At 42.2% G+C, this 14,580-nt stretch overlaps 3 protein-coding genes across 3 annotated transcripts in view; 1 reads left to right on the top strand and 2 right to left on the bottom strand.

Annotated features, from left to right (window-relative positions):
- The first annotated feature begins 8,361 nt into the window (after positions 1-8,361).
- Positions 8,362-9,053, top strand: LOC128891467 (chymotrypsin inhibitor-like). Its single transcript, XM_054150972.1, has 3 exons — positions 8,362-8,492; positions 8,709-8,809; positions 8,878-9,053. The coding sequence occupies exons 1-3, from the start codon at positions 8,441-8,443 to the stop codon at positions 8,959-8,961; spliced, it is 237 nt and encodes a 78-aa protein (XP_054006947.1). The 5' UTR covers positions 8,362-8,440; the 3' UTR covers positions 8,962-9,053.
- A 1,208-nt stretch (positions 9,054-10,261) lies between these two features.
- On the bottom strand, positions 10,262-11,025 carry LOC128891453 (chymotrypsin inhibitor-like). The gene is made up of 3 exons (XM_054150946.1): positions 10,864-11,025; positions 10,671-10,789; positions 10,262-10,475 (listed from the first exon to the last, which is right to left on the bottom strand). Exons 1-3 carry the CDS (start codon positions 10,913-10,915, stop codon positions 10,395-10,397), a joined length of 252 nt encoding a protein of 83 aa, XP_054006921.1. The 5' UTR covers positions 10,916-11,025; the 3' UTR covers positions 10,262-10,394.
- Positions 11,026-13,515: 2,490 nt separating this feature from the next.
- The window catches only part of LOC128891373 (adipocyte plasma membrane-associated protein Hemomucin-like), a 1,776-nt gene continuing 711 nt past the window's right edge, over positions 13,516-14,580 (bottom strand). The window contains exons 3-6 of the mRNA XM_054150823.1: positions 14,477-14,580; positions 13,998-14,089; positions 13,820-13,928; positions 13,516-13,742 (exon numbers count right to left, since the gene is read on the bottom strand). The exon at positions 14,477-14,580 is cut by the window's right edge and continues 63 nt beyond it. Of these exons, the coding sequence (XP_054006798.1) occupies positions 13,726-13,742; positions 13,820-13,928; positions 13,998-14,089; positions 14,477-14,580 (322 nt within the window). The 3' untranslated portion in view covers positions 13,516-13,725. The remainder of the gene's footprint in view (positions 13,743-13,819; positions 13,929-13,997; positions 14,090-14,476) is intronic.

The raw sequence follows: 14,580 nt of genomic DNA on the forward strand, positions 1-14,580 counted from the left end.
ATCGACTAGATCAGCGTTTCCCAAACTGCATTGCGGCCTGAACAAGTGTCGCGTGAAAAATCGTTAATACTTTGTATCTTTACGATGATTGATGTCACCCTCGCGTGCCCGACTAACAAGATAGCGGGATTTACTTTTTCCTTTTAAAAATTTTCACGCGCGAGAACAGACCGGTCTTTTTTTTAAAGGGACCGACCACCTCTGCGAATCTGTGTCAGCGGGGAACTCGCACAAAAGACTTGGGTGCGCCCGAGGCACGATTCCTCGCCGCGAATTCGCCCTCCTCTCAATTAATCTCTCGACGGCACCTTACATGCGACAAACACTCGACATTGGTGCTCCACGGTGTGTTATTTTAACAAACCAGCTTCAATTTTCGTCGTTGATACGATCCCCTTTGAGAAGGAAAAATACTCCAGCCGAATTAAGAGAGATAAACGTCGCCCAAGTAGACTTTTTTTTTCGAGCAGGTGATAAAACGTTGTTGACGAGAGGTTGCCTCGCTTATCGTCGCTCCATATTTTTAACGGTGCTAATAGTAAACATTTTCACCGCGATACGCATCTGTTACGTACACTTGTACATAATTAGACAGTGTTTATCGATACGAACGCGACACCGCTCGTAATTTATTCCAGACATCTCGAGCACCCGTGGCAAAATATTTTTCTCCTCGGAACAAACTTTCTTTGCGTCATCTAAATCGTGCGTCACCAAATCCCTGGCAGACACGGGTACGTTTTGTTTAAAATGCAAGCGAGAAACAACTGTTCGAAGTAACGTTTCGGCATTTTAAGACGATTAATTCTTCCGAAGGTATATAAATCAAAATACGTTTATTTACCATTGTCATATTTCGTAAGGGCGATAATTTTATTCCTTCCAACACACAGTCAATTATACGGAACATGGAGAAACTATAAACGACGCGATAAGAGTAGGTAGATCGTCGCGAACACTTGGCAGCAATTAACACGCGGCTCGGAGTACGCGTACAAGAATTTCGAGCGGTATTTTTCAACAATGTGGGTCTCCGTTAATCATACCCCGTGACAGTCTCCTATCGCGCATCCAGCGCAGTCCAAGTCAGTTACGCGTGATAAGCCGTCACGACTGAATGTAACACGCGAGCCATACCCGCGACATTGTATAACTACGTGTAGAAACACGTTGGAAATTAACGAGAGAGAAATTGCGCACGTGCTAGTCGGTGTTCGACGTTATTGGCCAAGTCTAATGCTGGCGTAACGGTGCAACGTCCGAAGCCGACCACCAACTAGCTCAAGGAGAGAGAACATTGGCTTCGCAGCCAAGAGTTTTCACGCTTCGCGGCCGTTTACTTGCCTTGCTACGTGTGCACCGTACAGCGATAAAGCGCCTTTTTCGCTCGTCCAGTTTCTTCTCGGACCGTTCGCTCGCAAGCCTCGGGTCGACGCGACGCGACGTCGCGAGAAAATCGCTTGTTTATTTTACGTTCCTCGTAAGCGAAACCCTTCGCAGTTATTGGCTGCTTTCGCGCTATCCGTCGGACACGAAAACATTATTCGGTGGATTTTACACTCATAGTGGAGCTTCGATAGCCGCGTACAAACGGAGCTGAAAATTCCTGCGAGTGTCGAGGTGTCCAATTTAATTAAACGAACATGTTGCGTTTGCGTGTCTGATTAGAATCTTCTGTCAAAAAAGTATGAATTTGAACATTCTTAAAGCCATCCGCGTTGCTACAAATAGAACCCGACTTTTGGAATATGTAAATTTAAATAGCGATGCCACGTGCCTACCGCCGAACGAGGAAAAATTTATTTCTGGAGCTATATAATAATTTTATCGGTACTTTGTTATTCGATACACATGTAAATAGCCGTTTATACAGGAGGAAATTAAATGCCTCGTCGTGAACGCGTTAAGGACGTTCTAAAGGTAGACAGCCCGACGCTATTTCGCTTTCAGAGAATTTATGGCTGGGTGAATGGCTGAATAGAGCCTCGGCGCAGACCGCGCACCCTCGTTGTATTTAGACGCTCCGAAGTATCAATGAAATTTTAATTCGCGGTCTAATGATCCTTTTTACAGCGTGCGAAACTCGCTTTACTCGCCTGTGCTGCTAACTTTATGTATCCACTTTTTTCGACGATCCTGCTTCGAGCAAACCGACTGTTGAATCACTGGAATAGCAGACGAGCAACTTATTTGAAATATTTTGGTGTAATTTTAGATCGATTTTCGTTAAGAATGCTCTGCTGGAGATATAAAACTGTAACTGTCGTTATCGATCGACTTTCGGTTACTCATCGGCCAAGTGGTGGCTCGTGATAATTAAAGCCAAACAATGGTATGATTCGCGTCGTTACGGAGAGGAAGAACTCCGTTGTTATTTCGAGGGATCTCTGTACCTTTCTTTCGAGGACGATCGATTGCAGTCCGTGTCGCGAATTTCCGCTACACGCGTATTATCTGCAACGATCGTCCCTCCTCGCCTCCCTTTGGCCTGTAGGGCCTGGAAAATACGGCGACAGTTATCGTCCTTGCCGGACGCGCGAAAGGGGTTTTCGCTTTACCCTCGTGACATCGTCCTCGTACATGTTTCCTTGGCAACCATAAATAGGTACCTTGAAATTTGGCCCGCTCTCGTCCGCCGCAGGTGGTACGCTTGTTCTCTGGTACCAGCCGTTGGTGTTACGTGGCTCAAAAAGGGATGGGTGGCTTCCGATTGTGGCTGTCGTAGAATTTCGATCTCATTCAACAACTGGCATCGCCATTTCTTTCTCGTTTCCTCTCTGTCGCTTTGTCTTTCGAACTTTGCAAGCAATTCGAGAACCATGGGATGAAAGCACCCCTATGGAAAAACATATATACATATTTGCGTATATTTGTGATGAGTCCTTATTTAGTGAAAATTAGATATAAAACGAGGCAGAATTAGAAAAGTTAACTGAGCGCTCTTGTAAACTGTATGTTTTCATAGACAGTGTATCGTCGACTAACTAGTCAAATCATACAACGTATTCCTCGTCACCGTTGAAAGTCCGTCACCTTCAATGTTTTCGTACAACGGTCTGTTCCTTTCCTATTTACAAACACCGACAACACACACACACACGCGCCTCCTATTCCGCATTATACAGAGCGTTCCCGAATTAAAAGATGAATTCAGGACCCCAAAATAAAAAAAATTTCCTCTAGCCATTAAATCCGGGAACACCCCGTATAATTCAAATATACATACATTTTCAACATTATTTTACTCCTTCGTTGGTAAATTTTTTAATTAATTTCTGATAATCCTCTAATCCTGAATGTAAGTTCAGTCTCTGATACATTCTAACCCCTTAACACACCAAGACTTTTATATAAAATTTCCAACTTGGATGCAAAGGTTACAATTGATTTTCTGAAAGAGTTACACCTACGAACAATATGCTCGACAGGGTTGTATCTGCGCATTATACTCGGAGTCGTGCAAGCACGAACGATGGAACCTGTTCGGAATAAGCGTCGACCAGGCATTTTTTGAAGGGAATAATACCGTACCCGGCTGGTCTTCGGTGATATTTCAGTGATTTCCGTGGAAACCAATCTCCCAAATGCTCGATTCGTTCAAAGCCAACGAGAATCGTACCCTGGCACGTCCAGAGTCCACGGACGGCGTCGTGTTTTAGCTGGACATGCGAGAGGGATCCCCTTTCCCGATGCAGACGCGTGCACGAGTGTTTCCCTGGCAACCGTAAACAGGCGTCCCTGATATTCCACGAGCTCGTATCGCAGAGGTAAACCCTTTCGCGCAGGTACGCCATTGAGACCAGAGATGGGCAAAATTATATTGAAATAGTTAGATGGATAAGACAGATGTTTATCGACGCGGCATAGAATCCATCAAGGATGCAGGAATGTATAATGTTTAATGGAGGCTGCGAATATAAAGGGTGTATAGCATATTCGAATGTTAATATTAAATGAAATTTAATTCCGAGATTTAAACTCTAATCGTCATTAAAATTTGTAACTAGACGAGAGTTTTGACCATCTCCGACGGAGACGTGTTTCTCCGTACCGTCTCTATGGATTAAGTTCCAATGGACGCTCGTAAAAGCTTTTACCAGGGGGGGAGCCGGGGGCGACGACACCGGTCGTTCCTGAAGAGCATATCCTCCGTGCCCCGTAATTTTCCGTATCGACCTTATCCGTCGAGATTTCGGCGCGTTACGTTCGCGAGAACGACCGCAATCTTCGTAATGGACAGGAATCTGTCCTGTAGCCTCGACCGACCAGTCTTTTCTCCACAGTAAATCGTCTCGAAGGAGGGATCGTTTCCCGTCCGCTTGTCCGCGCTTCCCGTTGCACGACAGACCCTGAATAGCGATGGAATCGAACCTGTCGCGAGTTCCATCCAGACGAGTTCCATCCAGACGAGTTGCTTCCCTGTGGCTAATCGATGACTTAAGAGATCCTCCCTAATTAGACGCGAACTACATCATACCTCAATTTCATCAAAATTTAATAAATGCTATATTCATGTAAAAAAAGAAGCCTTCCATTCCCTCCTCTGGTGACGTGCTCGGTGCACAGGTGCAGCTCAAGGAACAGTCTGCGTTTTTATACGCGGATCGTTATCGATAACGATCGTATCAGCTTGTTGAACACTTAGAGGATAATCTAATCTATCGATAATACGATTGGACCGCGCGATTAAGGTGGACTATGCAGTGCAATCAGTGCACCTTAACGCGAACGAACGGCTGTCTCATCTTTCGACGCGACGCACGGCTATAATATTGCGCGAATAAAGCTACGAAATTTAACGATGAGTAACGACGACGTCGGACCTCAGCCGCGTTTTAATTTTAATATAAATTCATGGGCTCGTGACCACAGTCACAGTCCAATTTCATTACCGAATTTAATGGCCCCGACGCTGATAAAACAGCCCACGGTATCTAGCCAACGATCTGGGTCTCCGTGAAAGATTGAACGGCTATTTTTAATCCTCCTAATCGCAGGAACACTCTGAAAGGAGACAGAGTGGCTGAAATAAATTCTGTACGGATTACGATAACTCAGGGATTCGCAATGGGGACCGAATGCGTCTGTACTCCATCCCTCTATACTTAGAACAGCTGTATTTCCACGAGAGGAGTTAAAAAGAGGTTGAGAAGCCCTGAAGCCTGACCGACACTCCGAGTTGCGTTATAACGAGTCGAACGATCTCGTATTTTTACTCGATACATTCCCTGTTTCCTCTCTCTCTCTTTTTTTTTTTTTTTGTAACGAATTAGCAAATCTATATCTCGAGCTCGGCTGAATTCATGCCCTGGCACTTTTAATCCGCGCGATAATCTTTATCTTCGAACAAAGTCGGTTGAAAAGTTTATTGCAGAACAGATTAAGAGCGATTGTTTACCGTGATTCGAAGTTATTGTTGCCAGATCGATTGATTTCTTCGTGTTTGACGATATTTATGAAAAATAATAGAAGTCACGCAATCTTAATTAATCGTTTGGAATCACGCGTGAGTTTTACATCTTGTTTACTCGTTACGATCAATCAACTTCGCAGATAACGATAGACGATAGGCGATAGGCATTGTTAATTGTGTGTACAGACTTTTGTTACGATTCGTTCGACCATCTGGGTTTGAGGACGATCCAGAAGGTTCCGTAGAATTGATCTGTACTGGTATCAGATGCTGGCAAAACTTTTTTCTGGGTAGAGATTAGGGGGTGTCTTTTTCTCTCAATTTTTTTATGAATACGAGTCAACGTGATTTTTTCCGAAATAATGAAACGTCGTGATTCGTTGAAAACAAATCTGCAAATTTCAAGAATTCTCATTTCGAAACAGGACTATTAGTTATTCTAATAAATTTTCATTGATATTTGTTAAGATTTTCGTGTTTGAGGATGTCTTTCTTTCACGCATAATCGTAATTTTTTCGAAAATTTATGAAACGAAAATAAAAAAAGTTATAATTTCGTGAAAGGATTTGTAGATTCTAACAACGTCTATTTTAATTACGAGTGTATAATATAAAAGAAGTTGTATTTATTTAAAACGGTGATTTTAAGTTCGACATTTCGTATGTAACAACCTGATAATTGTATACGAACATGAAACCTTTGCGTACCCTTGAGTACCCCTGACGACGAGGAACGTTTCGCCCGGCTGTGCAGCGGGTCGTCTTCGATCAGGCGAACCTCCGTTCGCCGATGAAGCGGTCGCACACCAATTAAACACAATCGGAGGCAATTAGACGATACCGTCGGGTGATTAGAACAAGGAAACTGATTGCACACAGTCCTCGAGGTCACGAAGGATCCTCGTACCACCTACTCGTTGCACAATTCTCCAAATCGAGTAATTCAGCGGATAATCGTTAACCGTCGTCTTACATATTTTCCGTTGATCGACCACGCAATTTAGTTGTATCGATAAATTTAATCGCGAACCCGGATAAGAGTCGAGGATCGTTCACGAAAGTCAACCTATCGCCTCGGAGAACGTCTAGACGCAAAACGAACGACCATACCGCGAAAGATTCGCAAAGCCTCCGTTATGGAGGACTCCGATTTCCATAAATTGTATCCCGAGACGCTGGTTCGCTCGTTTAGACTTTATACGCCCTCCGTGGACTAAATTTTCGACCGTAAATGGACCGTTAGAGGATAGGATACTTTATATCACGCCACTTTATCTCACGGAGGAACATTGTAAGTTTTTCGACGCTGATTCACGTTGAACTTCTGAAGCTGTTTGAATTATCGATTGTCTTTAACTTGGTACCACTTTCGATGTTTTCCTATGCATATTTAAACTTCGAAAATTGCTTGTCTTCGAGGTATCATAGGATCTGTCAGTCGCAAACGGTCGTCTCGGTGTGTCTCGAAGTCTCTCTTTGATCAAAAACACCGCTCAAGATTCCAATCGTGTTCGCATGGCTCGTGATTCATCCAGAAAGGTGTATCGTTGGTTGCTGGCCGGAATTGAGCTTTATCCGTGGAACATATTGAAGCAACCGACCGGATGGAAACTCTCGGTTTCGGTGGTATACGAGCTCACCATCCCCTTTCTCTAAAACTGACGATTCAGTTCACCCCGAGGGTCCTCGAGGACTGCTGGAAACAACGCTGATGAAACTGGTCGCACGTGGCACGTCTGCCACGCGTTTCCCTCGCGTTTCCCTCGCGAGTTGCTACATTTTGTTTCGGCTCGTTCCATTGCTTCAAAAGTGAAAACTCGAGGGGGTGGAAAACGATTGGAAACACTGAATTTCGCTTCGCTGCTGTCTATGTGGTTTTTTTTTTCAACCGCGTCGAGTGTTTTTAATCCTTCTTTACTTTTGACTGACACTGTTATTTTTTTTTATTTTTCAAGAATCTATCGATTCAAAAACCTCCCTCGACTGGCGAATGTTTCCTTCCAGCCCACGTTTGGGTTGCTCGCGGCTAATCCAGGGGAATCCGGTAATTTATGCGGGCGTTATAGTAGGCTTGTTTGCTCGAAGCGTTAGTTACGTGAGAAAAGTCACGGTTTGCGGAGACTCGATGCGATAGCGATTAAACCCCGGTCATTTGTTCGGTCCAGTGTGCAACGTGAATAATGCTGAATAGCCAAGCTGCCTCGTACAGATCTACTGTACGCAACATTAGCCCCTGGCACGATTATTTACCACCATCCCCCTTGATAAATGTACACGCACCAGAATCAACTTGCTTCCGCATCAACGTTACCAAGGCTTTCCATCCAAACGGCCAACGCCTCGATCGACGTTATTAATTTTAGAATTTTACCAATGTTAGAAAAGAGAATGCAACGCAGAGTTACACTATAGGCCATTATTCGCTGGGTGTCATACTTATTTCCTACCTCGACTATCGTGGTAGAAACATAGCAAGAGTCACGTCACCTTCCTCGATAATGAACTAATTTATGACTAATTTACTGAGTCATTCATCAATGCCTTATCAGGCCCGATAATACAGTTCGTTTGAAAGCCTGTTCGCAAAGTGTCACAGGCTGAAACCTCACGTATGACAAGAAGAAATAGCATTACATCGTGCACGGAATAAATTACCAAACTCCAAAGCAAATATTTAACGTTGCCTTCGAGAGACAGAGATGGATCTTCTCTTTTTCTCTCCGACATCGTTTCGACGGTTATTGTTTTAGTTGAGCTCGTAGGTTTGAAATTATCTAAAGCACAATTACTCACACGTGGTTTTTGGCAGGTATCCCGCGATCAATTGTATATCGTACACAAAACACAGCATTTGAAGCCATGCATAAACAATACTATTGATACTAGATGACAAATGATGCTGATAAATTTCGAAGGTCGAGGAATATTGTATATAAAAACTAGCCCAGGTACCGTGTTGGCACCATACGCGATCGAAAAGTTATATAGAGATTCTTGAAGCTACAGAAGTCTAAGTAGCACACGACGATGTCTCGCGCCGTTGTTTTCCTTCTGCTCGTCGCCATTGCGTACATTGGTTGTGAGTATTCGTTAGTTTAGATGATTGCCAAATTTGATATTACTGCTGCGTTAAATGCATATTTCTCTATTGTTTGGTATTATATCGAGTTATCGTTGTCTTATTCTGTCGTAACGACCAGCAAAACTTTATCCTTCGTGTTTGAGATTAAGCATTTTCAATTCACTCGTGAAGTAGTCCTTCTTTCCCAAGTTATTTGTGTTTACGTTTGTACAGTGAGCACTGTTGAGGCCGATTGTGGTCCCAACGAGATCTGGAAACAATGCTCGAGCAAATGCGAGCCTACGTGCCGCAATCCAATGTCCATGTGCATCGAGGTTAGTGTCAGTCTTTTTTTCTTAAGGTGACAAATTAGAACGATGAACTATGATTTGGGTTTCTTTAGGAATGCGGTGAACCCATGTGCCAATGTAACCCAAACTACGTCAGGAACTCCCAAAACGAATGTGTCCTCTACTCCAGGTGTTGAGTGGAATGATTTTATTTACCTATGGCGAACTTAGTTTTCGTGAAAAATTTGTTGACCTTTAAAATGGATAATAAATAATTTGCATTCAAGAATTTATCAAGCGTTCGAGACGCTTTGTAAAACAAAGCTTTAGTCCCCTTTATAAATCCATGAATCCTTCTTAGGAAATCCAAGACGTATGTTGCATTAATCGTCAGTTGTTGAAGGCACGTGCGCTCGATTCTTGGCGAACGTTGGCACATGTGCCTTCAGTTGCTCTTTAACTTTCGACAATCCCTTTGTTCGCGAACGACATTGTACTAAACGGCGGTGAATCGTTTAATCGGCGGATAGGAGCGCCATGGAGATATAAATCTTATCTGCGGAAGTATTATCAATGAATCATTCTCGACTTATCTAACTCAAAAACGATCACGTAGAGTCTATGAATCAGCTGCGCTTCTTTAATAAATCTCAACTATAGCTTCATGTATACCTTTTTGGTAACTTACATAGCCACAAAGTATTCATCCATTCGAAATAAATTAACGGCACAATTATATCCGTTACGTAACAGTGATTTAAGAATCCGTCTAACTTACAACGATATCTAATCTTTTTATTTAATTAAAAGGCTTTGTCCTCGATAGCAGTCGCATGGATATCGAGGGTGATCGATTACGTTCAACGTTTGATACACGATAGGCCGTTTCTATGCGACGCTTAACATTTTTGAAAAGGAATATCGTATATCGTAACGCACGTTTGCGTTTAGTATTTTACAATTCTAAAATAATCTCGAACGCTACCGTGACCACCAACGAAATGTGTGAAGCGTGCGATAAAGTGTTTGATATACGAAAATGCGGAGGCTGGTTCGATCGATTTCGAAATGGGGACTTCAGTCTTGAAGATAAAGCGGGTAGAGGCCGTAAAGTCGAGCTGGACACCAATGTATTAAGGGATCATCTCGTATCCGTGGCTATCCGAGGAACGGGTAATATTTTCGAGGTCTTTAATAAAACTATCCTAACTTATCTTAGAAAAATTGTTGTAGACGTTAAACGAGGCGTTTCGACTCCGTACCAGAGATGAGAAAAATTCCTACCTGGAGAATATTTTTATCTTCCCTGAGACGGAACAGTATTTCGCATAGAAAGTCGATGATGGAAGAGATGGGTGGCTTGGCTGGTAACGAACGAACAGTATAACATTGGTTGAATAAGTTTAATTTTATAGCAAAAATATATAACTCAATTCTAACACAACCTCTCGTATCAAATACATCAATACACAGGCTTGACAAAAGTAAGCGATACAGGATAAAATCATTTAGTCGGCATCACTAAGGATTAAGTATAAGTTACGCAGGATCGAACTCAGTTCTACCGCGCGCAACAGTCGCTAATTGGACTTAAATTAAAACTCCCACGTTAATCGCAGCTCCACAGGGATTAACAGTCGCGAGTGAGGACGCACTTGTTCTCCTTGTTCCTCACGTATCCATCCATGCATTGGCAGCCAACCACGCAATTCTGAAACAAAGAGTCACGTAAGGATTAAACGGGGCGGTTCGATCGATCAATGGTCGCGACAGTAAAAGATAAACGGTGCTTTAATCGTGACTCCGTGGGATTAAAATTGAATGGATTCGTAGAATAAAATATCACACAATGAACAATTACAAACGTCGCTATTCGATCAAACAAACGATACAAATGATTACTAACCATCGTACAGACTGATGTCGCCCGTCGTTCACACGTGTCCACGCATGCCGATCCGCAAGCGTTGAAAACTTCATTGGGACCGCACTCTTGAGAGGCTTCTTGTCCCTCGGGAAACGCAGCTGCCACAAATTCACAGATTATTAGAAATTACTAACGAACTCGGACGACCTTCGAGAGCTTTCGAATTACTTACCTGTGTAAGCAACAGCCACGACGACCAAGAAAAGAACGATAGCGCGAGACATGGTTCTAGGAAGAGTGGGTACGTTGATTTCACGACGAGAAAATTCACTGATTTCTGTTTCGCCTCGTGACTACGAATGATGACATCTCCCAGTCGCGTCCAGCTTTTATAGGAACTGTTCCGTGATCAGTGCGCCTTGTCTACACGACGCGCTGCTTAATTTTCACCGCTTCCGTCAACTCTACCAATCCCGATTCGCGTAGATTATCACTTACACTCGAGACATCGACCGTAGGTTATCTCGGACGATAATTTTGAACAGTACGTTGGATCGATGCAAGTCTCAGTATTTTACACATGTCGTATTAATTGTATGCAATTGCAATTACTATTTTTGCACGATGTTGCTTAGTAGATTCTCCATGGAAAAATGTTCGCAAATTTATTTCATTTGTACATCATATTTCTACGTTCTTTAGTTTAAAGTTCCTTTAGTTTTTTGTTTAAATTCACCTTTAGAATATAATAGCAATAAGAAATGTTAACCTAGAAGGATCGTATCAAACTAAAGTTCGAAAAAGTTCGATAAACGACACCTGTCGCGATTATTTGTACCGATTATTTTTGGTTTAAATTTCGCCGCCGCCTGATAATAAGAAAATGTGGATGAGATGACCCTGATTGGCTTGAGAAAGGGATAGGGGTCAAAGGATCCGAGCGTCGTTTGTTGATTGGCCTCGGTCACCGCGCCCCTTCGGGATCCTTTCGGGTCGGTTCGATACGGTTTACGCAATCGTAATCAGTCATCCCTTGAATCGATCGCGAACAAAACACCGTGAATAGTAACTTCTAGTGATAGCGAATAGTTTCAATTGTGGTTTCTACTGTTCCAAAGGATTCTCATTCAGGGATTCCACATGAAACGTTGCCATTCCTGCTACAAGGTAAAAATTTTCCTACTTTTCTTTAACACATGTTTGCCTCGGATTTTACATCCTAGCATAATTTTTAATTCTAATAATAAAGAAGTCGGTTAATAAATATCCGAGGAGGTTCTGCCTTTGACTACCTAATCTTTATTTAATTTAATTCATCGAAGAGATTATTCTCCATTCCTTGAAAATTACTCGATATATCGAATCGAAACGTCGTTGATAAATTGCTTAGTATCGAAAATCGTTGAGACAGTCATGATTTATTCATACGACTACGATACGATTTTATTATACGATCTTCCGTTATCTGTCGATTTGTACTTGATTAATCGGTAGTCTCGATCTGACGGAATTCCATGCAAACTACGTGACTAGGATAGTTTCGTAAATATTGATAAGGCAGCAACCTTCTGAGACGTTTGTAAATACGCGAACGAAGGCAAACACGGTATTGCTCGAGGAGTTGTTGCAAAGTTTTCCCCACCAGCTCAAAGAAGCGATCCGTTTTGCATACTCCTAGGCCGTCCACGGTCCGGACCAACCCAAGTACGGGAATTCAATTAGAATTTCGCAAAATTGAGACGGAAGGTACATTTCAATAGCGTCGATTCGACAAGCGAGAGCAATAAATTTGTCTTTCGTATCGAACGGTCGAGTGGACGCTCGTCGTGCGTAAATGTTGGAAATTATTAATACCATCGTCCTCGTGTTCGTTGTTCGGTTGACTTTGCGTTGTTTGGATTACGTTAAGATCTTCGTGGAAGCGCAAGAGTGTTTGCACAGTGACGCGAACAGGTGGCACTTGTTTCACTAATTGCAATTTCTTAACGCGCGTCTACTCGGAACGAAAATTATGTCAACGTTTGTCTCTGAGAAATTACGATTACCAAATTTTTCCTCTTCTCTGTAAAAACAAAATTCGAATATATCTTTTTGATCGAAACGTCTATCGAAAATAAAAGCAAGCGTAATTACTATAAATTCGATGAACCTAAGGAAGTCATTGGTACTCGAATCTGATCCGAAACCATAAGAAAACATAGGTTCGAGTATTATGTCAGCGGCAATCGACTTATCAACGAAATGTTTCCAAAATTATTTGTGATCCTGTCTGATTAAGTCTGAAGTATCTCGCGCGGTAAATACACTCTAGAAGATTCGTTGTAATCGGTAAATTCGGCTATGATCCGATTAGATAATCGAGAATCTCGAGATTTGTTGTTGCACCTGTCGTGGAAATTTTCTCGGGGCGGCGGTAAATATTTTTCAAAAAGTGTTGTTTAACGCGTTACGTGTATATTAAAATAACAACCTTCCTTGGAAGCGATAATCCACTCGTCGACTTATATTTGGAACACGTTCTCGACGAGATCCGATCTGACCGATGGGTCGTGCTCTTTGACACGCTGATTCCGTGAAATAAATGTAATTGACCGAGTTTAATTCGTGTAACGTACACATCAATGTTTATGCGTTGCACAGCGCGGAGATGTTTACAGTCCCTTTACTTTGTATACACACCGAATTCTCCGTATTTCAAGTGTTATTGGCACGAGGCATCTGTTGGAATTTCCAGAGCACTCTGTACTTTGTTGTTCGTTCACAGAATGCTGAAAACAGTCCATTAGCTTTTTCTATTAAATATTCATGTTCGTTGTTCGACGCTATATCCTAACGAGGATCGAAACTGTGGCTGAAACATCGGGAAAGAATAAAAAATGCATGCTTAACGAGGAATTTTTCAGTTTCTTTATCTTAACATCGACGTAATATATCCATTTATATGTCTGAATATACGATGAAGAATAACAAATTACACAACTTTTATATTCATATCCTCTTCTTTTTTTATATAAAGTAAACGAACAGTCACGGAACTTTAGACAAGATATAAGATTACGGATGTCTGTTCTTCTTTACTGGACACGGCTGCTCGTTACTCTATATGGGCAACTGTAAAGAATCGCAGTGTATTAGAAATATTCCTTCTTCGCGGTAGACTAGAAAGATTAGCTAACGCGAATACTTACAGCCATACGAGAGACCCTCCAGGAAGCAACCAGCAAGGGTCACGCACTTTTTATCCTTGTTTCTGAGGAAGCCTACTTTGCACGAGCATCCTTTGGTGCATTTCTTGGACTGAAATAGTTGGGATCGATGAATTTCTTAAAGGGATAGTTTGGTCGATACAATTATTCGTACGATTACCTGTCTGCAAAACATGGGGTAAGGGTGCTTGCACGATACTTGACATTCGACGCAATCGGTAGGATACTCGCGTGGACCGCATTTAGGTGGTGCTATCGAACACAGAGAAAACGATTTCAAATTTCAGATTTACTGTATCATTTCTAATAAAATATTCGGTATCGAAGAAAGGTCAAGAATAAATAACTTATATCCTTGGCGAGAGCGATAGTTAGCACACTCCAGATGACAAAACGCCAAAATTCGTAGCGGAACAGTTTCTATTCTCGCCAATATTGGTACTGAAAATAATTTATTAACTTTTTGAATCAGTGCGTTTGCGATCTTCCTTTAACTTCTATTACTTCGGTCCAATTGAAATGAAACTTGAAATTATTAAATAAAATTAGGGTTACTGTTTTTCAGGGAAGACAGCAAGAAGGGAGTAAGTATTACCCTCGACCTTTCTTTATTTCGAAGATAGATAATTTATGGCTAACCTTCGGTGGTTGGCTTGGCGGTGGTGGTTGTAGGTTTGGGAGTGGTGGTAGGTTTTCGGGTGGTAGTAGTAGGTTTGGGGGTGGTAGTAGTAGGTTTGGGGGTG

The sequence above is a fragment of the Hylaeus anthracinus genome, unplaced genomic scaffold, assembly GCF_026225885.1.
Source record: "Hylaeus anthracinus isolate JK02 unplaced genomic scaffold, UHH_iyHylAnth1.0_haploid 0, whole genome shotgun sequence".
Lineage (NCBI taxonomy): Eukaryota > Metazoa > Arthropoda > Insecta > Hymenoptera > Colletidae > Hylaeus > Hylaeus anthracinus.